Source organism: Diadema setosum, chromosome 8 (genome assembly GCF_964275005.1).
Source record: "Diadema setosum chromosome 8, eeDiaSeto1, whole genome shotgun sequence".
Lineage (NCBI taxonomy): Eukaryota > Metazoa > Echinodermata > Echinoidea > Diadematoida > Diadematidae > Diadema > Diadema setosum.
The window spans coordinates 2,296,072-2,323,263 of record NC_092692.1 but is presented as its reverse complement, the minus strand read 5'-3'; the positions used below and the strand labels follow the sequence as shown (position 1 = coordinate 2,323,263).

Genomic DNA, 27,192 nt, shown 5'->3' with positions numbered 1-27,192 from the left:
ATGGGGGAAAGGCATAGAATTTGAATTCTCACCAATCCAACGTAAATGCATCTACGGCTTCTGCATTTGGATCTGGCAACTCAAGTTGGTTGTTTAGTCTGGACGCAAAGAGATCAATGTCTGGAAGCCCAAAAACTGAAACTAGTTTGTTAAAGGCGTGCTTGTTAAGCATCCATTCATTTCGGTCACTGAACTTTCTAGACCTGCTGTCTGCCTCAGTATTCTCACTCCCTGGAAGGTGTGCTGCAGTAACCCAAATATTACGTTCCATGCACCACCTCCAGATGTCTCTAGCTGCACTGTCACAGTCCTTTGACTTAATACCTCCCATGTTATTCAAATAAACAACTGCTGTCTGACCTAAGGAGGACATGAGCATCATATAAAGAAGAGCAAAAGGACTTCAGTCCAAACCCGGCTGCCAATGTTTCCAGGTAATTGATATCATTCTTTCTAGCTCTTTTCATTTCAAGATCGTTCCATCTGCCTCCTGTTTCCACGGACAGATTTGTGGCTCCCCAACCAAGCCCACTAGCGTCTGTACGCAGCTCAAGTGTAGGTCTGTTACGATTAATACATGTAGGTGCACACTCCTCAATGACATGATAAATCCACCATTTGAGCTCTTCTTTCCCTTCTAATGACAGCTTCATAGGTCTGTCAAAATGGCCTTTGTTAGCTTTAAGGGCGGCAATTTTGTCACGTTCTAGGCATCTGTAGAAAAGAGGGCCATGTTGGACTCCAGGGAAAGTAGCTATTATCTTCCCGATAACATGTGACACCTGCCTGATTGTGGGTCTAGTATTGTCAAGCAAGTCTGAACAGACTGTGATATGTCCTGCATTTTCTCTTCTGGCAGGGAGATAGTCATATCACCCGTGTGCCGCTTAAACCCTAGGAATGTGAGCTCTTGTTGGGGTTCCAGCATAGATTTCTCCTCGTGGACTACGAAATCTAGTTCAGACAGGAGATTTGTGGTTGCCCGTACAGCCTCCTTTGCTTGTTCTATTGACTCTCCGATAATGAGAGTATCATCAAGGTAGCCTAGTACTTTGTGCCCCATTTCTCTCAGTGTAGCGAAAACAGGTTTCATGAGCTTGGTGAAAAGTCTGGGCTCTGTGCTGAGCCCATTTGGTAGGACTTTGAATCTGTAAAATTTCCCTTTCCATGGAAATTTCAAGAATTTTCTGTATTCAGTGTCAATTGGGATGGAGTAGTAAGCATCTCGGAGGTCGACTGAGGCTAGGAAATCTCCTGGGGAGATTAAAAGGGCAGCTGTATGAATGTTATCCATTTTGAAGTGTTGTACGCTCACACACTTGTTCAAATCTGACAAATCAAGTATTAGTCGGACACCCCCATTTTTCTTGGGTCGTGTGAAAATGTTGGAGAGAAATTCTCCTTCTTCATGACCACATTCTTCGATAACATTCTTAGTCAGTAAGCTTGTGATCTCTCTGTCAATACAAGCTGAAGATTTGGCACCATCACCTGTAAAAAAGCCTCACTCGACCTCCGACTGCCACTGGAGCTTTCCTTTGAATACATTGCACACATGTACAAATACATTGGGGACTGCTGGTATGATCATGATGTGAATCGAAACTACCTACCTCTTTGGGTATGATGGTAGTTATTTCTTGCGCTGCATTGGAGGCCTGTGCTAGGGAGCCTGTTGTGGGGGGCGGCTCGCTGTGCGGGGTGGTGGCTGCTTGCTGTGACCCCACTGTGGGCGCTGACCTAAAAAAGGCCTGCTACTACGGCCGGCTGTTGGTCTGTGTGTTAAAGCAGCTGAACTTGCAGTTCAGCCGGCGCTTCTGTATTGTCGCTTGGAGAAAGCTGCTCCCCTGTACAGGTGGTACGTATAATAGACTGTGGCCGCGAAATTGGGTTTCTCATCACCCCTGATGCAGCTTTCTGCTCCTCTTTGAGATCTTTCGTTCTCTTTCCCAATTCATCCCCGAATAGGAATTTAGTGACGGGAGTGGAAGGTTTGCAAAGATGAGAGTAAGTGGCTGCCATGTCCGTGGCTTGATAAGCTCTTTCCTCAACGAATTGAGTTCAAAATTGGCATTGCACAGCAACGCCAGTGCGTCCTGCTGTGTGTCGGTCAGCCGAGGTGATGGGAAGGACTGTATTAGCGCGCTCAGGCCCTTCGTCAGCGACTTCTGCACACGCTGTAACTTAGCATCTCTACTGCGTGTGTGTTGCGGTAGGTTATCCCAGATCGGGCCGTTCACCTTCGGTGTAGCGAGGTAAACACAGTTGCTCGGGGCTGGATACTTAGATGCCGTCTCTTCCAACACTTTTTCTTCTAGCGGGTGACTGATGAGGTAAGTACCGGTAGTAGAGCTGGCTAAGTCCTCGTCCACCGGTAGCCCCGTATCACCCGGCATGGCAAATTTTGCTGCGAGAACGGGAATTTCTTGCACGTCTGCCGCGTCGACCACTGTACTCAGAAGACTTTCCAGTCTCGATAGTCTGTCCTCGACATCCGAGGATTTTTCGGTCGTCTTTGGGCCCTACTTCGATTGCGGCACTTCACCCGCCATGTTAGTGCCGGAAACCGTATCCGACTTAACTAGTTTCTTTTTCGGCTTGACTTTTTTGTCTGTCGGAGAGGAACGTTCTTCGCAAACGTTGATGCTTTCCGCTGCGCCGGGCTGCTATAGCCGGATGATGCAGCTGTTGGAGCTGTTGTGCCTCCATCACGATGTAGCCACCGCGTGACTTTTGTGGAATGAGGCCGCTAGAAGATGCTGTGCTTGCCGCCTTGCTAAGCACCGAATAATCGTTGTACGATATAGGGAGATTGCGGAAATCTAAATTCCACTAACTGCTGGTTTCTAGAACCGATAGTACCGCGAAAACGCGATAAAAAATAAGAATTTTCGACTGCGATAGGGGAACTACGTTCGAATACTCGTGCGTAGAAACGCGATATGACTGCGCGTGCGCAAAGCGGGTCTCTCAATGTAGTCTCTTTCGGAGACTCCAGAATAACATGTATGTCACAAAAGCTAGGGAGATGTCATAAAGAATACGATGTCCTTGAAGTGAGGGGAATCATTTTCACAGTTTCCTATTCCCGCTGGTTTGATTTAGAAGACCTTGTCACCATTCTGCCGTACTTTTATAAAGAAAATTATACTGCTATCCTATAAAAATCGAACACTTGCTTTTCGGTTACAAAGCAGGGTCGTCACTTTTTTTTGAAGAAATCAAAGTCAGGTATCCCCCCCCCCCCCTCGCCATTATTAGAAAATTGATACGCGAATCAAGTGAACGGATATCAATTATGAGAAATTGATACCAACATGAAATGTAGGAATATTATCAATCATATTTAAAGGAAGGAGTTTAAGTTTAAGTGTATTTTCTTTCACCATGATATGGGTCACACACTTTACCCAATGGTTGTTGAAATGGCTAACCCTATTTAAACCCTAACTCCACTCCAGATTTCCATCAAATTGAATAATTACGAAGTAACTGCTGCATAAATTTTGCGTCTTATGTAGATACCTCTTTCATTGACGACAATTTCGTTGAGGCATTGACGAATTTCAATGCCGTATTGCCACATTGCCACATTTTGCATTCATTGAGCGTTTGTCGGCTTTTAGCTGTGCTGACGGAAGTGAATTATCACCCAACCACGTCCTCGCTTATCACTTAGAAATCCAAGAAAGAGAGAGTACGTGTACATCTTAAGCCAAGCAAGTCTTCTCTGTAAATAGATTGAAAACATGTTTCTACGCTCAATTGTTGTGCCTTTGATTCTTGATCTTGCTTTAAAGCCTTATATTATTTCCATGGTATATTTCCTCCCCCCCCCCCTCTTGCAGTCGGATATTACGTGTATATAGAGACAAACTCTCGTAGCTATGGGGATTTCGCACGCCTATGGAGCCCCGAATACCGTGGTTACGGGCCCTTGTGCCTGACATTTTGGTATCATATGTACGGCAGCACTATCAACTCACTGAATGTCTACAAGTCAGAAACAAGATGGCCAAATGCGAATAACATTATATCCTCACTCAGTGGGGACAGGAGAAACCATTGGAGAGTAGAACAGGTAGGGTTTTGTTGTTAAACATTTTATTTTTGTTCTGCTTTATTTGAAATGAAAGTAAAATTTTATGAGAAATATTACGTTTTCAAATAACTCGAAGACAAACTTCGATCTGGTACTAACCGAACATGTGAAAACAATCAGCACCAACTCGGATTGAATACTTTGATGTATTGTACAAGATATGGATATAGGCCAATGTCTTACACACATTTATTAATGGCTTTGATGTATTTAATTTGTCATTGAAGAAAATTGTTCTTAGTGAAGCACTTCAATCCACAGAAAGAGAAACAATAAACTGTTGAGTTAGAGGAACCAGTGACAATTTGTTGATGTATTTTAATGCTTCAGACGCTTAAAGATTTTATGACATACAAATGCATGTTGTTTTGTGTTAATTCATGATACCCTCAACATCACCTTTTTTTTTTTGCGGTTAAAACAAATATCTAGAAACAATCCAAATATTCTTAGATAATTTTTCTTCTATTCTACTTCAGATTACTTGGATACGCCCACAATAAATTCCCTTCAAAACCAAGATTCTGGTTGTGACCTCATCTGTCGATCATTGCTAAAGTTATGATATGTTTAAGAAAAGACATGGGAACCACCTGCCCCTCGACTTCGTATGCATAACTTGCTTGTTTCTCTGATATCAATGTGACTAACAAATAGCGAGGGAACATCAAGTTCTGCTCGGTGTCGTTGAGGGTCGTTCCAATATCTTTTGTTAATAATATAATAGTACTTCAGCAATGATTAGCAGATAAGATCACAACCAGAATCTTGCTTTGGAAGGTTTTTGTTTGTGGGGGTATCTAAGTAACCTGAAGAAATCTAAGAATGTATGGAATGTTTCTAGAAATTCGTTTCCCCAGAAAAGTGATTTTGAGCATCATGAATCAACACAAATCAACATGAGTTTGTATGCCATAAAACCTATATTCCATGACTTGTCTTGGAAAGAGAAATAGACAATGTAGTCTGCAGTTCATCTTTTCCAAACTGTAATATAGCCGATTTCTTTTCGTCTAACCCAAACCGCGTCTGAACTTAGAATATTTAAGAATGAAATGAAGGGGTGCATGTCTTACATGGAGTTGATGGTCCCATTGCAGTCACTCCTTTTAACCAATGTAGTAATGAATAGTAGGCATGTCTTATTGCTAGATTAATATCAATTATTGCAATTTCCTCAAACAAACATCCATTAAAATTGTGTAAGACAAAAAAAAAAGCTACATACAGAGCAATGTGATTTGTAATCAGTTTGTGTATCAGACAAGCCCTACTGTAACGAACAGCCAATCTTAATTAAGGTATAGAATGCATACTGTTTCTTCACATGAACCCTCCAGAGCACTTGCACCGAGATAGAGAAAGAAAGAGAGAGAGAGAGAGAGAAAGAAAGAGAGAGAAAGAGAAAGGGAGAAAGAGAGGGAGGGAGAGATTAATACAGAAGGCATGTTTAAACTACATATCTTAACTGCATTTAAGTACAGACATTACTTCTTTCACTTCTCGACATCTAGGGAAAATTTTAAATTTCCTCGTGATCAACTGGGAGTTGTACACAGCCTCCATCACTTAAACTTTCAAACCATTCCAATTTACTGCGTCGTGAAAGCAGAGAAACAGCACTAACTCTTGAGCAATTGGAAAAGTTGAACGTCTATACATCGACATCTTCCGTACAAGAGAACTTCCTCTTTATTGTCAATGTGGGTCCTTGTGTTTACATGTATGTGTGTACTACTCTGTCTTTTTTCTATATATAAGGCAAATTGTCCTCTCTTTTGTGTAATTTGACTTTTTTCCCCCTTTTTGAGGAGATTGCATTCTACAAGCTCTACTTTTTATAGCATTTCCTTGAATTTCCAACAAGTTTGTTTCTGAGTTTGCCATCTCTCTTGATTATTTACCTGTGTCTTCATTACATGTTATTATGTTAACCATATGGTTGTAATGATTTTGTGACGTTATAGGTATACGCGAACATTAATTCATTGTATTCCTCATTATTTTGTTGGAGATGAAATAAATCAATTAGACAATTTTTGATTCGTCAGTGAATGCATTTGACTACCTTGTAAGCTCATAATGTTTAATCTCCTTGCCAAATATTCAATATTCCAGATCAATATCAACGGCTACAACATGTCATTTTACATCACCATGGAAGGTGTGAGTGGGAGTAGCTACACAGGTGATATCGCCTTTGATGACATTTCCATTTCCCAGGGAATCTGCCAGCGAGGTAAATGTACCCATACATCGCAAAATTTCAGTGTTTATTGTATAGGTTCGAATGGCTTACAGAAGAATTTAGCATGAGAGGATTGCCCTTTCTTCTTCTTTTTCTTCTTTTTTATTCCACTTACCAATCAATGTCAACTAAAGATTAAAACGCATTCTAATAAGTAATCATTATTGTGTTATTGTATGTGTTCATAATATTTCACAGCAGTAATGCTCTGTTTTATTTCATTTCATAGTTTATGATTTTGTATAAAAAAGAACAGAATTAGAATATTAAAAACAGTCATTGAATCCGAGCTGAATTTCATCGAGTTTTATTTCACTTTCCTTCAACTTTAAATTCGAACCCAATAGATTGCTCACCTGGCGCAGTACAAAGAATTAGAGCACACATTTCATATTTCCTTCTTTCATTTTCTTTTCATTTTTCATTTTCTTCTTTCAAATAATCCTATAGCTCTACGGACGTCCTTTGAATGGCAGCAGGCTACTTTGCCCTTAATCACCTCGCAAAGACAAGCTGTATAAATAAAATAATGGTCTCTTAGAAATTGACGAAGCTTGACTGTGCAGTAGAAACGACTGATTTCACGCTAAACGTTTTCACGACGAAATGAATCATGTCACATCGAAAAGATGCCGATTCTCAAGCTCTTTGAATGTCAACCTTTAAAACAAGTGAGACGAAATGTTTGAACAGGGCAAGGTTGGTAATGTTCTCTCATCAGAAATAACTAAATGATTTTGCATACATTTTTTGCTGTATTTTAGTTGAAATCGAAAAATGTTAAAAATTGAAATTTTGCCTTGAAAAGCCAGATCATTATCATCGTTGAACTAGCTGCTGTTGAAGCCGTTTCTGGAACAAAAAAACTGTACCAACAAATCGAGCTTTATAATAGAAAGATCCCGCCGCTGGAAACCCCTCCCCATCGAGAACCCCAACACACGCATACACACAGACACACACACACACACAGACACACTCGCAGACATTATAAGTAAATAAAACGGAAAGGTCGTTCAAATTTGAACCCGATAGAGCTCGCATTATGTTGTAGCACATCGAACAGCAACGATTTTTTTTTCAACATTTCATTTTGAGCTTCACCGAAACATTATCCTCACTGTATGCATCTTTCTATATCATTTTTAAGTTATACCAGTGGCCGAAGACATTGATTGTGACTTTGAATCCGGTTTGTGTGAATGGCAGCAGGCATACGGCGATGACTTTGACTGGACCCGTAACAGCGGACGTACCAGCTCGTATTCCACCGGACCAGATGGGGACCACACAACCGGCTGTAAGCATCATGGTTTTGTATTTTCCTTACTTGCATCATCCTTTAAACTGTTTTTGGGGAGAAGGAGATTTACAACTGTCTTTTGAACTTCCCTGTTGCAATTTCTAGTTGTGTTCATACTTCTATGACTATTAGCACTATCATTACTATTACAGTAACTATTACAGTATCTGAATAGGCTCTCTTATAGTCCAGACTTCTTTTCTACCTTCTATCAGAATACGGATGTAGAGGAGTGACAATTTGTTGTAGATTAAAGATAACTGAGAGAAATAATAATATTGCGGTTGTGAACAGCGGATAGGGGTTAAGAGCAATCAAAATCATTGCTAGAAGATACCGAACAAATTGCAAACTTAATGATTCTTTATTCAGCCGGAAGGTATTGCCCTTTTGTAAGCATTGAGTAATCATCTCAAAAGGAACGGTATATCCTTAGAGGGATTATCAGGTGTTATACGCAACATTAGACGATCCAATATTTGTTCTGTTTTATGGTCTACATAAATGTCCTTTATTTCATTCAGTCTTGTTGGCAGCAAATCAAATTCTGGAATTACTTTGTCGACGTGACGTCACCGCTGACAAAACTTGCGAATTCGATCCTCGCAGCACTTGACACGTGATTGCCTTTTGTCCAATCACCAGCCAAAAATCTATATAGACCAATAATTTGTAACTCTTATTTTGTTTCAATAATCTATGTCACAAAAGGTAGGGAGATGTCATAAGGGATACGATCTCCTTATAGTGAGGATAATCATTTTCACAGGTTCCTATTGCCGCTAGTTTAATTTAGAAGACCTTGTCACCATTCTAACGTATCTTTATAAAGAAAATTATACTGCTATCCTATAAAAATCGAACACTAACTTTTCGGTTATAAAGCAGGGTCGTCACTTTTTTTGAAGAAATCAAAGTCAGGTATCCCCCCCCCCCCCCTCTCGCCATTATGAGAAAATTGATACGCGAATCAAGTGAAGGGATATCAATACTTATTAGGAACTGATACCAACATGGAATGTAGGAATATTATCAATCATATTTAAAGGAAGGAGTTTGAGCTTGAGTTTATTTTCTTTCACCATGATATGGGTCACACACTTTACCCAATGACTGTTGAAATGGCTAACCCTAACTCCACTCCAGATTTCTATCAAATTGAATAATTACGAAGTAACTGCTGCACAACTTTTGCGTCTTTTGTCGATGCCTCTTTCATTGACGACAATTTCGTTGCGGCAATGACGAATTTCACTGCCGTGTTTGCCACATTGCCACATTTTGCATTCATTGAGCGTTTGTCGGCTTTTAGCTGTGCTGACGGAAGTGCATTATCACCCAACCACGTCCTCGCTTACCACTTAGAAATCCAAGAAAGAGAGAGTACGTGTACATCTTAAGCCAAGCTTGCTGTTAAAGTCTTCTCTGTAAATAAATTGAAAACATGTTACTACGCTCAGTTGTTGTGCCTTTGATTCTTGATCTTCCTTTAAAGCCTTATATTATTTACATGGTATATTTCCCCCCTCTTGCAGTCGGATATTACGTGTATATAGAGACAAACTCTCGTAGCTATGGGGATTTCGCACGCCTATGGAGCCCCGAATACCTTGGTAACGGGCCCTTGTGCCTGACATTTTGGTATCATATGTACGGCAGCACTATCAACTCACTGAATGTCTACAAGTCAGAAACAAAATGGCCAAATGCGAATAACATTCTATCATCACTCAGTGGGGACAGGAGAAACCATTGGAGAGTAGAACAGGTAGGGTTTTGTTGTTAAACATTTTATTTTTGTTCTGCTTTATTTGAAATTGAAGCAGACTTTTGTGAGAAATATTACGTTTTTAAATAACTCGAAGACAAACTTCGATCTGGTACTAACCGAACATGTGAAAGGAAGAGCACCAACTTGGATTAAATACTTTGATGTATTGTACAAGATGTGGATATAGGCCAATGTCCTAAATACATTTATAAATGGTTTTGATGTATTTAATTTCTCATTGAAGAAAATTGTTCTTAATGAAGCACTGTAATCCACAGAAAGAGAAAAAATAAATTATTGATTTAGAGGAACAAACGACAATTTGTTAATATATTTTAGTGCCACAGATGGTTAAAGATTTTATGACATACAAATGCAAGTTGATTTGTGTTAATTCATGATACCCTCAACATCACCTCTTTTTTTTTTTTGCGGTTAAGCGAATATCTAAAAACAATCCATTTATTTTTAGATCATTTTTCTTCTATTCTACTTCAGACTACTTGGATACGCCCACAAAAAATCCCTTCAAAACCAAGATTCTGGTTGTGACCTCATCTGTCAATCATTGCTAAAGTTATGATATGTTTAACCCTAACTAGGCCGGGGGGGGGGGGCCTCCGAGGCCCCCCCCCCCCCTCGACGTTTCGCGCGATGTATCGCTAACGCGAAAAGCTATCGCTGCGACGTTTCATGACTTTTTTCTTTCAAGTCTCCCGCATCTTTTGACACCAAATTTGCGATGCCCGGGCGCGCGGTTCCGAAGTTGCGCATAAATATGTATGTGCATGTCAGACCAAAAATTGCTCAAAAACGTGAATTCGTGTACAATTTCAATGCAAACTGTGCTTACAGGCAAATTTCATAAAAGCATGATTATTTTGGGGTTTTGTTGATTAAAACCAATTCATAACATACTTTTTTGTTCAGAACAATGTCGCGGACAAGTTTCATCGAAAAAACAATGAAAAACATAAAGTCAAAAAAACAAAGAAATACATAAGAAATTCAAAAAAACAATAAAATACATAAGAATTTTTTTCTAATGGCGCAATTTTTTCTCTTATATTTTCTCAGGACACTAAAAAGAATATTTACACAAAAAATGTGCTCATTTTGAGCTTTATTTAGTGATTTATACCAAATTGTCTGATTTCATGCATCATTATGCATAAATTAGCATAATTTAGCATAAATAATAATTTTTTAAAAATTTAACTTCGTGGTACTTTAAATTACATCACAGGCAATGCGTGTGCCAATTTTCATCGCGATCGCGCGGTCGACGGCCGGGATCTGGAGGGGGGGCCTGGGAGGCCCCCCCCCCCCGGCTCTATGATCTACCTAAATAGCCCGGCCTAGTTAGGGTTAAGAAAAGACATGGGAATCACCTGCCCCTCGACTTCGCATGCATAACTGGCTTTTTCTCTGATATCAATGTGACTAACAAATAGCGAGGGAACATCAAGTTATGCTCGGTGTCGTTGAGGGTGGATTCCAATATCTTTTGTTAATCATATTAGTACTTTAGCAACGATTGACAGATAAGATCACAACCAGAATCTTGGTTTGGAAGGTTTTTGTTTTTGTTTTCTTTTTATTTGTGGGCGTGTCTAAGTAACCTGAAGAAATCTAAGAATGTATGTGATGTTTCTAGATATTCGTTTCCCCGCAAAACTGATTTTGAACATCATGAATCAACACAAATCAACATGCCTTTGTATGCCATAAAACCTATATTCCATGACTTGTCTTCGAAAGAGAAATAGACAATGCAGTCTTCAGTTCATCTTTTCCAAACTGTAATAAAGCCGATTTCTTTTCGTCTTACCCAAACCCCGTCTTAACCTAGAATATTTTAGAATGAAATGTAGGGGTGCATGTCTTACATGGAGTTGATGGTCCCATTGCAGTCACTCCTTTTAACCAATGTAGTAATGAATAGTAGGCATGTCTTATTGCTAAATTGATATCAATTATTACAATTTCCTCAAACAAACATCCATTAAAATTGTGTAAGACATAAAAGGTACATACAGAGCAATGTGATTTGTAATCAGTTTGTGTATCAGACAAGCCCTACTGTAACGAACAGCCAATCTTAATCAAGGTATAGATTGCATACTGTTTCTTCATATAAACCCTCCAGAGCACTTGTACCGAGATAGAGAGAGAGAGAGAGAGAGAGAGAGAGAGAGAGAAAGAGAAAGGGAGAAAGAGAGAGGGAGAGATTAATACAGAAGGCATGTTTAAACTACATATATCTTAACTGCATTTAAGTACAGACATTACTTCTTTCACTTCTCGACATCTAGGGAAAATGTTAAATTTCCTCGTGATCAACTGTGAGTTGTACACAGCCTCCATCACTTAAACTGTGAAACTATTCCAATTTACTGCGTCATGAAAGCAGAGAAACAGCACTAACTCTTGAGCAAATGGAAAAGTTGAACGTCTATGCATTGACATCTTCCGTACAAGAGGACTTCCTCGTTATTGTCAATGTGGGTCCTTGTGTGTACTACTCTGTCTTTTTTCTATCTCTTTATAGGCAAATTGTCCTTTCTTTTGTGTAATTTGACTTTTCCCCCCTATTTTGAGGAGATTGCATTCTACAAGCTCTGCTTTTTAGCAGTCCCTTCAATTTCCAACAAGTTTGTTTCTGAGTTTACCATCTCTCTTGATAATTTACCTGTGTCTTCATTACATGTTATTCTGTTAACCATATTATGGTTGTACTGATTTTGTAACGCTATAGGTATACGCGAACATTTCATTGTATTCCTCATTATTTTGTTTTAGATGAAATAAATCAATTAGACAATTTTTGATTCGTCAGTGAATGCATTTTACTACCTTGTAAGCCCATAATTTTTAATCTACTTGCCAAATATTCAATATTCCAGATCAATATCTACGGCTACAACACGTCATTTTACATCACCATGGAAGGTGTGAGTGGGAGTAGCTACACAGGTGATATCGCCTTTGATGACATTTCCATTTCCCAGGAAATCTGCCAGCGAGGTAAATGTACCCATCCAATTATCGCAAAATTTTAGTGTTTATTATATAGGTTCGAATGGCTGATAGAGGGATTTAGCATGAGAGGATTGCCCTTCTTCTTTTTTTTTCTTTTTTTTTTCAACTGACTAATTAATGTCAATTAAAGATCAAAACGCATTCTAATAAGTAATCATTATTGTGTTATTGTATGTGTTCATAATATTTCACATCAGTAGTGCTCTCTTTTATTTCATTTCATAATTTCTGATTTTGTTTTTTAAAAAAAAAGAGTTAAGAATATCAAATACAGTCATGTCATTGAATCCGAGCTGAATTTCATCGAGTTTTATTCTATTTTCCATCGACTTTAAATTCGAGCCCTATAGAATACTCACCTGGCTCAGTACAAAGAATTAGAGCACACATTTCATATTTCCTTCTTTCATTTTCGAAGAATTTTTTTTTTTTTTTACTGTTTGTATGTTTTTTACTGTAAGTATTCTCTCTGTGAATCAAATTGACAATACATAACTATATGGCCTAATGGCAAACTTGTGTTTCTTTAAAACTGATCTACGATGATTTATGCAATTGAATAAAAGTCGAACTTAAATCAACTTAAGTCACAGTGAGAAATTATTTAGTTCCTTCTTGCGAGCTATGAAAAACTCTATGTCAGCAATCAATCAGAACAGGAAACTGACAAAGTGTGTGACGGTAATGTAAACCTATTGAAAGCTTAAATAGAATAGAAATAACATGCGGGTATAAATGTAAATAGTACAGTATAGTCGATACAGACGCAAGGAGAAATTCAAAAGCGAACGGTTTTTCAAGTTCCGAAAATAATCCTATATCTCCACGGACGTCCTTCGAATGGCAGCAGGCAACTTTGCCCTTAATCACCTCGCAAAGACAAGCTGTATCAATAAAATAATAGTCTCTTAGAAATTGACGAAGCTTGACTGTGCAGTAGAAACGACTTATTTCACGCCAAACGTTTTCACGACGAAATGAATCATGTCACATCGAAAAGATGCCGATTCTCAAGCTCTTTGAATGTCAACCTTTAAAACAAGTGAGACGAAATGTTTGAACAGGGCAAGATTGGCAATGTTTTCACATCAGAAATAACAACCTGATTTTCCATACATTTTTTGCTGTATTTTAGTTGATATCGAAAAATGTTCAAAATTGAAATTTTGCCTTGAAAAGCCAGATCATTATCATCATTGAACTAGCTGCTGTTGAAGCCGTTTCGGGAACAAAAAACTGTACCAACAAATTGAGCTTTATAATAGAAAGATCCCGCCGCTGGAAACCCCTTCCCATCGAGAACCCCAACACACGCACATAGACACACGCAGATATTATAAGTAAGTAAAACGGAAAGGTCGTTCCCATTTGAACCCATCAGCGGTCGCATTATGTTTCAGCACATCGAACAGCAACGATTTTTTCAACATTTCATTCTGAGCTTCACCGACACATTATGCTCATTTTATGCATCTTTCTATATCATTTTTAAGTTATACCAGTGGCCGAAGACATTGATTGTGACTTTGAATCCGGTCTGTGTGAATGGGAGCAGGCATACGGCGATGACTTTGACTGGACCCGTCGCAGCGGAAGTACCGGTTCGTCTTCCACCGGACCAGATGGGGACCACACAACCGGCTGTAAGCACTTTGGTTTTGCCTTTTCCTTAATTTCATCATCATTAATATTTGTTTGTGTGAGAAGGAGATTGACAATTGTCTTTTGAACTTCCCTGTTGCAATTTCTGTTCGTGTTCAAGCTTCTATGACTATTAGCACCATCATTACTGTTACAGTAAAGATCAATTTTTGCGCCTTTTTCTTAAGATGTGCATGAACAGCATGTAAGAGTTCTCTTATCCGAATACGCTCTCTTATAGTCCAGACTTCTTTTCTGCCTTCTATCAAAATGGTGATGTAAAGGAGTGACAATTTCCTGTAGATTACGAGATAACTGCAAGAAATAACTAGACTCGGAATTTGTCAAGACTGACAAATTAGGTGATCCGATTTTTTTTTTTTTTTAATCAATGATTCGAGTCCTGATCGCAATAGGCATGACCATATAGATTTTATCTGTGTTTAGAGACATTGGCCGTGTGATATTTGGATTCTCATTTAGAAAAGAGAGTGAGGTCTACCATCTTTGGTACCAAATTCGGTATAAACCAGGGAGGTACCTCCCTGGTATAAACTATAACGAAGATACAGAATGAAGTACATTTGACCATTGACCCAACTTTGCACAGCCAAGATGGCATCTGAGCAAAAAGTGGTTATTTTGTGAAATGATCCTTGTAACATGGTCTTTACGTGTGCAAAATATGGGAAAGATAGGACATGTATTCACCAAGATACAGGTTGAAACATTTATGACCTTTGACCCTAATTTACATACCCAAGATGGTGTCTGATCAAGTAGTTGTTATTTTATGAAATAATGTACGTGACATGAACTAAACATGTGCAAAATATGGGCGTGATAGGGGCTGTTTTTCTTGAGTTATTGCAAAGAAAGTTGTAGAAAGAAAGAAATATCTCAATACATCGAAGATAAGTTTGATTTCAACCAAGTTTCTTGACGTGATCTCGGCGTCGTATGAAAAAATGGAGGGTATAGTCACGATAGCCCAAAGTCTGAGCTACAACATATTAAAATCTGGGAGAAATTCACAGAAGAGTAAGTGAGCTAGTGTTCGATAAAGACCGTCATGTCAATTTTCATTTCCAGAAAAATTCCCTCCCATAGAGATAACACGTAAACTGGTTAAATTTGACAAGGTTACATTATATCTAATTTCACGAGGTGAAGACATCATCCGATTAAAACTTTGATTGAACAAAACTTAAAGAGTATTACATTGGCTACAACATACTAAAATCTGGAAGAAATTCATCAAAGGGTAATTGAGTTAGTCGTCGATAAAGACAATCATGTCAATTTTCACATCTAGAAAAATTCCCTCCCATAGAGATAACACGTGATAATGAAGATAAAGAAAGAAGTACATATGACCTTTGACCCTACTTTGCACAGACAAGATGGCGTCTGAGCAAAAAGTGGTTATTTTGTGAAATGATTCTTGTAACATGTTCTTTACGTATGCAAAATATGGGAAAGATAAGACATGTATTCACCGAGATACAGGATGAAACATTTTTGACCTTTGACCCTAATTTACATACCCAAGAAGGTGTCCGATCAAGTAGTTGTTATTTTATGAAATAATGTACGTGACATAAACTAAACATGTGCAAAATATTGGGCTGATAGAGCTTGTTTTTCTTGAGTTATTGCAAAGAAAGTTGCAGAAAGAAAGGAATATGAAAATACATGGAAGATAAGCTTTAATTTCAACCAAGTTTTTGGGCATGATGCCGACTCCGTATGAAAAAACGAAGGGCACACTTACGATAGCCCAAAGTCTCAGCTACAACATACTAAAATATGGGAGAAATTCACCGAAGCATAAGTGAGCTAGTGCTCGATAAAGATAGTCATGTCAGTTTTCATTTCCAGAAAAACTGCACTCCCATAGAGATAACACGTAAACTGGTCAAATTTAACAATGTTACTTTTAATCCATTTTTACGAGATGATGCCGTCATCCAATCAAAATGTTGTTATTATATTACCGAAAGACCATTTAATAAGCTACAACATACTGAAATCTAGGTGAAAATTGGCAAAGGATTAGTGAGATACGCTCGAATGAACTTAAAATTTGATGACGTCATTTTGAAAATTTACTTTTTTTACTTTATTAAGAAATTTGATATCTTTTAATCATTTTTTCAGCATCGTCAACCCATGAAATGACATGTACAACTCATCAGCTTTCAGAATATGTAAAGAAAATGGGGGGTCACCGTCCATCCTGACGAGTAAAATCGGATTTGAAATTGGCGGTTTTTTGGCATTGTTGGACTGTATATCGCCATTGACGCGCGCGCGGAATTTCAACTTTGACGGGTCTGTATGACGTCATATTGAGTCGGATTGACTTGAAACTTGGTAGAAATATTCCTTGACATTTCAGGCATCCGATAAGTGTGAAAAAACGGGAAATTTCTATTGCATATGAGCTGTGCGTGCGTATATATGCGCGCGCGTACGCGTCCGTCCAATTTTTTCAATTTTTCAAAAAATGCTCCAAATGGTCTGAAACGTGTGCAAAAAAATTTTGAGCTCGATTTGAGCATACAAATATTTCTACGCGCGCGTACGCGCACGTTTTAAGAGAAAATATGAATTTTGAGAATATGAGTAGAATCCGCATAACTTGAAATATATGTGACGTAAATTTCATTGAAAAACTCCATTCCATTAATGAGATATGAATGAAAATGTGTTTTCATATAATGACGTCATAGTGACGTCACGGTCGACTGATCACTATGATTTTATTTGACCCGTCGTCTTTGGGACATGATACATATATGGTATAATTTTGACATTGATAGGAAGAACACTTTCTGAGCTAATCGATACACAATTTTTGTCCAGAAATAAAGAAAGAAGAAGAAGAAGACTAGAGATTGTAATTTGTCATCACTGACAAATTAAGGTGATCCGATTTCTTTTTTAATCAATGATTCGAGTCGTGATAGTGCAAAGTCTCAGCTACAACATACTAAAATCTGAGAGAAATTCACCGAAGCATAAGTAAGATAGTGCTCGATAAAGAGAGTCATGTCAATTTTCACATCTAAAAAATTCCCTCCCATAGAGATAACACGTCATAGCGAAAATAGAAAATATGACCTTTGACCCCACTTTGCACAGACAAGATGGCATCTGAGCAAAAAGTGGTTATTTTATGAAATGATCCCTGTAACATGGTCTTTACGTGTGCAAAATATGGGAAAGATAGGACATGTATTCACCAAGATACAGGATGAAACATCTATGACCTTTGACCCTAATTTACATACCCAAGATGGCGTCTGATCAAGTCGTTGTTATTTTATGAAATGATGTTCGTGACATGAACTAAACATGTGCAAAATATGGTGGTGATAGGGTTTGTTTTTCTTGAGTTATTGCACATAACGTTGCAAAAAGAAAGAAATATTTCAATACATCGAAGATAAACTTTAAATTCAAGTAACTTTTTTGACGTGATCCCGACATCGTATGAAAAAACGAAGGGCACACTTACGACAGCCCAAAGTCTCAGCTACAGCATATTAAAATCTGGGAAAAATTCACCGAAGCATAAGTGAGCTAGTGCTCGAAAAAGATAGTCATGTCAATTTTCACTTCCAGAAAAACTGCTCTCCCATAGAGATAACACGTAAACTGGTCAAATTTTACAAGGATACTTTCAATCCATTTTTACGAGGTGATGACGTCATCCAATCAAAATCTTGTAATTATAAATATGAAAGAACATTAAATAAGCTACAACATACTGAAAGTTAGGTGAAACTCGGCAAAGGATAAGTGAGATACGCTCGAGTGAACTTGAATTTTGATGACGTCATTTTGAAAATTTACTTTTTTTACTTTTTTAAGAAATTTGATATCTTTTAATCATTTTTTCAGTATCGCCAACCCATGAAATGATATGTACAACTCATCAGCTTTCAAAATATGTAAAGAAAATGGGGGGTCACCGTCCATCCTGACGAGTAAAATCGGATTTAAATTTGGCGGTTTTTTGGCATTGTTGCACTGTATATCGCCATTGACGCGCGCGCGGAATTTCAACTTTGACGGGCCCGTATGACGTCATATTGAGTCGGATTGACTTGAAACTTGGTAGAAACATTCTTTGACATTTCAGACATCCGATACGTGTGAAAAGACGGGAAATTTCTATTGCATATGAGCTGTGCGTGCGTATATGCGCGCGCGCGTACGCGTCCGTCGATTTTTTCTGAAATACTCCAAATGACCTGAAACGTGTGCAAAACAATTTTGAGCTCGATTGGAGCATGTTAAAATTTCAACGCGCGCGTACGCGCTCGTTTACTATGAACGTGACTAAATTTTATGAAATATATCAATAGAGCTTGACTTGAACTATATGATATGTAAATTTCATTGAGAAAATCCATTCCATTAATGAGATACGAATGTGAACGTGTTTTCAGATAATGACGTCATAGTGACGTCATGGTTGACTGATCACAGTGATACATTAGATCTGTCGTCCTTATGACGTGATACATATATGGTATCAGTTTAGAAGTGATAGGTGAATGACTTTTAGAGTTAACCGCTGCACAACATTTGAGGAGAAAGAAATAAAGAAGAAGAAGAAGAAGAAGAAGAAGAAAGAATCCGTACAGATACAATAGGTGATCCGAGAGGATACTCGGATCACCTAAAGAAGACCCAACAAAGAACGAGACATGAAAACTCGTCACATTGAGGACGAGTTAGGTGATACGCTTGTGGTCATCAGATGACAGTCATCTGTGATCGACAAAGAAAAGAATGTAATATAGGCACCTTAAAGTTATATTGAGCGTGCTTGCGAAACCGTTTTTGTAACCACTCGGCCACGGGTCATCCACGGAAATGGTAAGACAAAAAAAAAAAAAAAAAAAACAATGTATAGATATAACAGGGGGAAAGTCAATGCCCACTCAACTAACGTGGCCGTGTGAACATCTATTGCATTGCTAGACGGAAAAGCGGCCTTGTAACGACTGAGGTCGCTATGCCATTTCTGGCAACTTGGAAAAAATACGTCCCGCAGACATAAAACCTATAATCGGCTGGTTTTGATACCTTGCCTTTAATCATAATTTCCAGTGTAATGACGTCATCAAATTAATAAACAATGACATCGTCTTGAAAGACAATTGTTCAAAGGACAACACCTCAGTCGTCGTCATTACATACTATGATCGGTTTGACAAAGTCAACCTGCAAAAGTTTGCTGCAGTCGAAGCAATGTGGTCTCCAACACACAAAAAAGAGGGATATGGCGTGTGTGTGTGTCTGTGTGTGTGTATAGGTGCGTTTATATACGAACGTGATTTCTACATGGACGAATATGTAATACAAAGTTGAGGAAAAAAAAAACAGTAAATAGCTAAGTATTTTGTTTTGTGATCTTGTGGGGTTCGAACCCGCAACCTCACGTCTCTGAGACGTCGCCTTTAACCACTCGGCCATACGTCTCGACAAGAAAATATGAGGAACATTATGGACTTGAAAGACAGTTGTTCAATATATAACACATTCATCGTACGTTGTCAGTTTGCTATTGACATGACAATCTATCACACAAATATGAGGCAGGTATTAGTACCTGTATGAAATTATTATAGGCATGGTTATCAAATTCCCCTAAAATTTCCTTATAATTGCCTTATTTTTACACACAGTTATGCTATCCCTTTAAACTCGTCACAGTTTAATTAGAATCATTAACATCATACATTAGTACCATATTCAGTTCCATAGCTGATTACGTTTGCTAATCAATTAAGATTAATTGTCTAGAATGTGTCATATGGCCAACCTGTATACACACGTATATACACACACACAATGTTAAATGTATGTATCAAACATCTGTAACACAACTTTGAACTAACTGTAGGAATTATCGCTGCACTTATCATCCATACTTTTTATCACTATCTGAAACTCCACAAAAACCACTAATTGACAAATAATCATCAATACAGAAGACTGAATACCTTTTTTACAATGTATAGCTTGTTACATGTATAAATCAGCACAAAGTAACCACGACTACATTGTGTTACTAAATTGATATGAACAAATTTCATTTTGTTACAATATACTATATCAGTTTGAAAAGCCCAGCCTCCAAAACTATGATTTTGCAGCAATCGAAGTAATGCAGTCTCCAACGCAAAACAAAGGTATACTGTGTGAGTGTGTGCGTATAGGTGTGTTTACATGCAAATGTGATTTCTACATGGACGAAGGTGTAGTACTCCATTGAAGAAAAAAAAAGTAAAAAAAATAATAATTATTTTCTTTCGTGCTCTTGTGAGGATCGAACCCGTACGTGTGCAACCTCACGTTTCTGAGACGACGCCTCTAACCACTCGGCCATATGTCTCGACGAGAAAATTAGAGGAACGTAAACTTATGTACGTGAAAGACGAATCAGGAATCATTTCGTCCGCATTCCATTCTCATTTTCAGTTTTAAATTGCAAAATTGTCAACCTCATGAGGAGATTTCAAAGAATAAAATGCATGATTACTGCAGCTTATTGTCACAGCTACAACATACTTAAGTTTCAGAGGAAATGAAGCAAAATCAGCTGAGATAAAGGTGCTTAAACGTTGTCAAGTCAATGCATGGTTTCTAAAAAAATCACATCCCATAGACATAACACGTAAACTTGTCCGATTTTGCGTCTTTACATTTAAACACAATTTAAAGCATGATGACGTCATCAAGTTTCAAATCTATGACATGGACTTGAAAGGTAAATGTTCAAAGTACAACATATCTGAATTTGGGATAATATTGAGCTTAAACAACAGAGATACGAGCAAATGAATGTCAGAAACAGTACCTTAAAAAAATCAATTCCACTTTTTTGATTTCAGATGATGATATGATGACGTCATAATGTATTCATGGAGATATTGATACTTGAAACGTTATTTCCAATTCATATGTTTTTGTAATATGCAATAAAAACATAGGGTAACCAGACGTTTTAAAGAGCTATGGCGAAATAAACAAAGACATGTTTTTCGCTATATTTGCACATAGACGCGCACACGAAATTTCAACTTTGACGCCAACGCATTCCTTTGTTATAGGTCAAAATTGATCGGAAATCAAAGGATATTATTGCTTAATGTATCAGGAATCCAAATCTGTCAAAAAATGTGCATTTTCATTTTGTCTACGCGCACTACGCGCGAAAATGTGCGGACGGACGCGAACGCGCGAAACGCTTAAAATTGTCTGAAACTTCGAGATTTCCCATTGGTAAGTTGTTTTGAGCCTTTTAAAAGTTTGACGCGCGCGTACGCGCCCGTAATAATGTCCTAGGTAATTAGCATTAAAATGTAAGATAGAGCGTGACCTGAACTTAATGTCCACCGAAAATGATACAGAAATGACCTTTAGTTATGAAGTTATGATCGATCATGTAACATGGTCCGAAAATCACAAAATGGCGCCTAGATGACGTCATAGATATGCTACTGTCATGAAAACCTTATTGTGGCTAGATTTTGTCATGAGACATGTTCCCTGAAAATGTCATGTTATTCCGTAATGTCATTCTTGAGATATTGATGACACAAAATTGTCCAGAAAGAAAGAAGAATAACGAGACATGAAACTCGTCACTTTAAAGACGAGTTAGGTGATACGCTTGGGGTCATCAGATATCGGTCACCAGTGATTGACAACGAAACAATGAAATATAGCGACTTTAAGTTATATTTCTGCAATAATATTTTAGCAAAGTCGATTTTTTTTGGACCTTTATTATTCAGATCATATTGTTAGTAACAATGCAAACCACATGGAAAGTCCTGTACGTGTGTCTGCGTGTGCAAGTAGGCCCAAGTAGATTAACAGGTTTTCTTAGTACAGTGTATCTCTACGATGACGAACAAATATAAACACGAACAAATTGAAACACGTCAATACAGTGTTTTAAAGATCGTCTTGACTTTAATAGTGGTCTTTTAAAAATATGAACTCTAGCCCTTATTTCCATAACCAAAACTGCTATATCGAATCTTGTCATTAATATGATCAGTTTGGAGAGCTCTTAAAGCTACAAGCCTGTAAAATTTTCCAGCAATTAAGCAATGAATCATCCAATCCAAAACAAAGGAAAATATAGCGAGTGCGTGTCTTTACAGAATGGGATTTATACCCGGACGAAATATGGTGCTATATTGTACTAGTAACTACTTGCTGACTTATTTTAAGGGCTCTGCTGGTTGAGTATCCATGTTTAGCTAAATGAATTGTAATTTGGCGATAAACAAAAATTCCCACGAGCAACAGAAACACTCTAACCTCCGATATAAAATAAGGGAAATTGCGTGTTTGTGTTCGTGGGGATGTGTATACTTGAGGAAATAGTGAAACAAATGACATAGGAGTGAAGCTGAACTGCCTAAGAAAAAAAAGGAAAAATAAAGAAAGCCCTTGCAGCTACAAGCCTGTGAAATTTTCCGGCAGTAAAAGCAGTGAAACGTCCAAAAACAAAACAGAGGCAAATAGAGAGAGTGTGTGTTTGTTTACATGACAATATGATTTGTACCTAGACGAAAGCGGCATTACCTCAACTAAAATAAAGAAAGAGACATAGCTTCTAACCACGTAACTAAATGGTAAGTCTTTTCGAACCAAGAGTGTGGAACGTAAGATGAATCATGACGATCACCCGTGACCGACACATCTTCAAAGGGAACAGTTAGAAGTGGAAGGAGTGTCAAGCATATTGTCTCAACAAAGCAATGAGACAATGACATTTAGGCATTCCATAATTTCGCTCTAAAATCAATGGTATTAATCATGTAGGCCTACCATTGCTTGCATAGTCCATAAACTTTGCTTTACAAACTTTCAGTGAAACGTGTCATAACATAACTATGTAACTCCATTAGCAGTGACTACTAGATAAACAAAGATATATCAAAATGAACGCTTAGCACATATAACTCAGGGGATTATAACCTGATACTCCGCTCTTCACTGCTCAGATGGCAACAACACTCATCACCTACGGCTGCGTATAGAGAAACAGCCATTACTTAAATAACAGTTTTGCCTTTTATTTGGCAGATCGACACACAACCCCCTTTAAACACACTGTAATTGGCACGGAGGGACATGAAAGAACTCTTCACTAATACTAAACAGCATATGCATTCCACTCATGTGGCGCAAGATACCTCTAAAGCAACATAAAGCCTGTCTACAACTCCGTTATTGGGTCAAACAATACTTTACAGTATGAAATATCACAGAGATGAGCGAGACGGTATACACCTGGCTTAGAGTAAATCAATTCAGTTCTTTTTCCCACTCAAGTTGAAGTATTTATATAAATGCATAAATCCCCACCTTCAGTATAACAAAACAAACGTAGCGAAAAGGGAAGAGAAGACGAGACCTGGCAAAAATATACTGCACCACTGCAATTTATAGTGACAAGTGAAGCAAAATGTATTAGATGTTATAGCAGTTGTTTTTTTTTTAGCATAAACAGACAAATAGAGGACATGAGACACATTCGTGAAGTCCTATTCTTTATACAGTCCCACATAATTCAGATGAAATTGTTTCTGTCATGCAACCATGTGAACATTTCATGCGTGTGTCGGCGTGGGCAAGTAAGTCGATCAGACAGGATATGTAAGTGAATATTTACCAATAGGTCTTTATACTGTTAAAAAAACAGAAATCAAACCTGGCGATAAGGTCTTTTAAGGGTCACCTTCACATTTACATTTGTATTTTCAGGTCGAAATTTCCAGTCGAAGCGCTTTGGTTTCCAACACAAAACAAAGGGATATTGTGTGTGTGTGCGTATAGGTGCGGTTACATGCAAACGTGATTTCTGTATAGGTGAAGGTGTAGTACTCCATTGAAGAAAAAAAGTAAAAAAAAAAATAAGTATTTTGTGTCGTGCTCTTGTGGGGTTCGAACCCGCAACCTCACGTCTCTGAGACGTCGCCTTTAACCACTCGGCCATACGTCTCGACGAGAAAATATGAGGAACGTAAAGTTATGTATGTGAAAGATGATTCAGTAATCGTCTGGTCCACATTCCATTCTCATTTTCAGTTTTAAACTGCAAAATTATCAACCTGATGAGATTTGCAAAAATAAAATGCATGATTTTCTGCAGCTTATTGTCTCAGCTACAACATACTATAGATTCCGAGGAAATAAAGCAAAATCAGCTGAGATAGAGGTGCTTAAACGTTGTCAAGGCAATGCATGGTTTTAAAAAAAAAAAATCACCTCCCATTGACATAACACGTAAATTTGTCCGATTTTGCGTCTTTACCTTTAATCACAATTTGAAGTGTGATGGTAAGTCTTCTCGAACTAAGAGTGTGCAACGGAAGCTTCTACGTGAAAGATGAATCATGACGATCACCCGTGACCGACAAATCTTCAAAGGGATCAGCTATTAGAAGTGGAAGCCCTCGTGCCAAGCATATTGTCTCACCAATTCCAAAGCAGTGATACTCTTACATTTAGGTATAACATAATTTCCCTCTGAAATCAATGGTATTATTCATGTACAATTGCTTGCCTTGTCCATAAACTTTGCTTTACAAACTTTCAGTGAAACGTGTCATAACATAATTCTGTAACTCCATTAGCAGTGATTGACTACATAAATAAAGATATATCACATTGAACGCTTAGCGCGTATAACTAAGGGGGATTTTAGCCTGATGCTCTGTTCTTCACTGCTCAGATACCAACAACACTCACCACCTACGGCTACGTATAGAGAAACAGCCATGGCGAAAATAAGGTTTTCCTTTTCTTTGGCAGATAGACGCACAACCCCTTTAAACACACTATAATTGACATGGAGGGACATGAAAAAGTTCATTACTACTACTGAGCAGTGATGCCTTCTACTCATGTGGCACAAGATACCTCTATAGCAACATAAAACCTGTCTACAATTCCGTTATTGGGTCAAACAATAACAACCTGGAATTTCAAAGAGATGAGCGAGACGCCGTTATACACCTGGCCTAGAGTTAATTCATTCAGTTGCCATTCCTGCTCCAGTTGAGTTATGTAAATTATTTTCTGACCTGTCTTGTGCAGTGTAACAGGAACAAACGTAGAGAAAAGGAAAGAGAAACGAAAGGTGGCAAGCGGGGCACTGTATACCAAGGGCAATTTACAACATTACGTATGATAAATGAAGCAAATACAACCTCCAGCCTCCGACAACAAAAAAAAAATGGAACTTGAGTGACTGTGTCTCGTGGGGTAGTATACTTGATAAGATAATACGATAAATGACATCGGAATAAAGCAGAACTGCCAAAAGAAAAACAAAGAAAGAGAGAGAGAAAAAAAAAATAATAGCGTCCTGCGGGTCTCGAACATCTCGTCCTAAGGTAGTGCATAATGACAATGCAGCGGGCTAAGCGACTATAAAGCCACACGGCTGTCCCGAAGATTGGATGTGAAATTCATAACTTCATATCATTTACAAGATGAAAAAGTTCATTACTACTACTACTAAACAGTGATGCCTTCCACTCATGTGGCACAAGATACCTCTATAGAAACATAAAACCTGTCTACAACTCCGTTATTGGGTCAAACAATAACAACCTGGAATTTCAAAGAGATAAGCGAGGCGCCATACACCTGGACTAGAGTTAATCAATTCAGCTCCCATTCCTGCCAGTTATCTAAGCGTACATGTTCCTACCTATCCTGTTACAATATAACAAGAACCAATGAAGAGAAAAGGAAAGAGCAAACGAAAGGTGGCAAGCGGGACACTGTAACAAGGGGCAATTTACAACATTAAGTGTGACAAAATTAATGAAGCAAACCCAATCTCCAAACTCCGATACAAAACAATTAAGGGAAATAGAGCAGCCGTGTTCACGGCTTACGTATACTTGATAAAATAATACGATAAATGACATCGAGTATAGCTGAACAGCCGAAAAAAAAAGAAAGAAAAAAAGGTAAAAGTCCTGCGGGAGTCGAACTTCTCGCCTTCCTGTATGGCGTTATGAACACCCAGCGCGCTAAGCGATTACACCACACGGCTGTCCTGAAGATCGTTTGCGAAACTTAAATTTTTAATTATACAATCGTGACTGTTGACGGAGATGGCGCTATTCAACTTCCCACAAGTGGCCGCGTGGATTCGACCAATATACAGTTGCAAACAACAATCGCCAATCGTTCCGTACAGATTGCATTCTCATTTTCAGTTTTTAACTACAAAATTGTCGACCTCATGAGGAGATTTTAAAATATAAAATGCATGATGACTGCAGTTTATTGTCTGAGCTACAACATACTTAAGTTTCAGAGGAAATGGAGTAAAATCAGCTGAGATAAAGGTGCTTAAACGTTGTCAAGTCAATCCATGGTCTAAAAAAAAATCACCTCCCATAGACAATACACGTAAACTTGTCCGATTTTGCGTCTTTACCTTTAATCACAATTTAAGGTATGATGATGTCATCAAATTTCAAAACCATGACATGGACTTGAAAGGCAAATGTTCAAAGTAAAACATATCTGAATTTGGGATAATATTGAGCTTAAACAAAAGAGATACGAGCAAATGAATGTCAGAAACAGTACCTCAAAAAAATTAATTCCACTTTTTTGATTTCAGATAATGATATGATGACGTCATAATGTATTTCGGGAAATGTTGATGCTTGAAATGTTATTTCCAATTCATATGCTTTTGTAATATGCAATAAAAACATAGGGTCACCCCGCGTTTTAAAGAGCTATGGCGAAATAAACAAAGACATGTTTTTCGCTATATTTCCACATAGACGCGCACACGAAATTTCAACTTTGACCCCAGCGCATTCCTTTGTTATAAGTCAAAATTGATCGGAAATCATTGGATATTGTTACTTAATTTATCAGGAATCCAAATCTGTCAAAACAATTGCATTTTCATGTTGCTTACGCGCACTGCGCGCGAAAATGCGCGGACGGACGCCTACGCGCGAAACGCTTAAAATTGTCTGAAACTTCGAGATTTCCCATTGGAA

General features: G+C 38.1%; 1 protein-coding gene across 1 annotated transcript in view; it reads left to right on the top strand.

Moving 5' to 3' along the window:
* LOC140231701 (MAM and LDL-receptor class A domain-containing protein 1-like) overlaps nt 1-27,192 on the top strand; it is an 82,036-nt gene that overhangs the window by 7,528 nt on the left and 47,316 nt on the right. Inside the window, exons 3-9 of the mRNA XM_072311855.1 lie at nt 3,849-4,081; nt 6,221-6,341; nt 7,501-7,650; nt 9,189-9,421; nt 12,331-12,451; nt 13,960-14,109; nt 20,675-20,680. Coding sequence (XP_072167956.1) covers nt 3,849-4,081; nt 6,221-6,341; nt 7,501-7,650; nt 9,189-9,421; nt 12,331-12,451; nt 13,960-14,109; nt 20,675-20,680 — 1,014 coding nt within the window. The remainder of the gene's footprint in view (nt 1-3,848; nt 4,082-6,220; nt 6,342-7,500; nt 7,651-9,188; nt 9,422-12,330; nt 12,452-13,959; nt 14,110-20,674; nt 20,681-27,192) is intronic.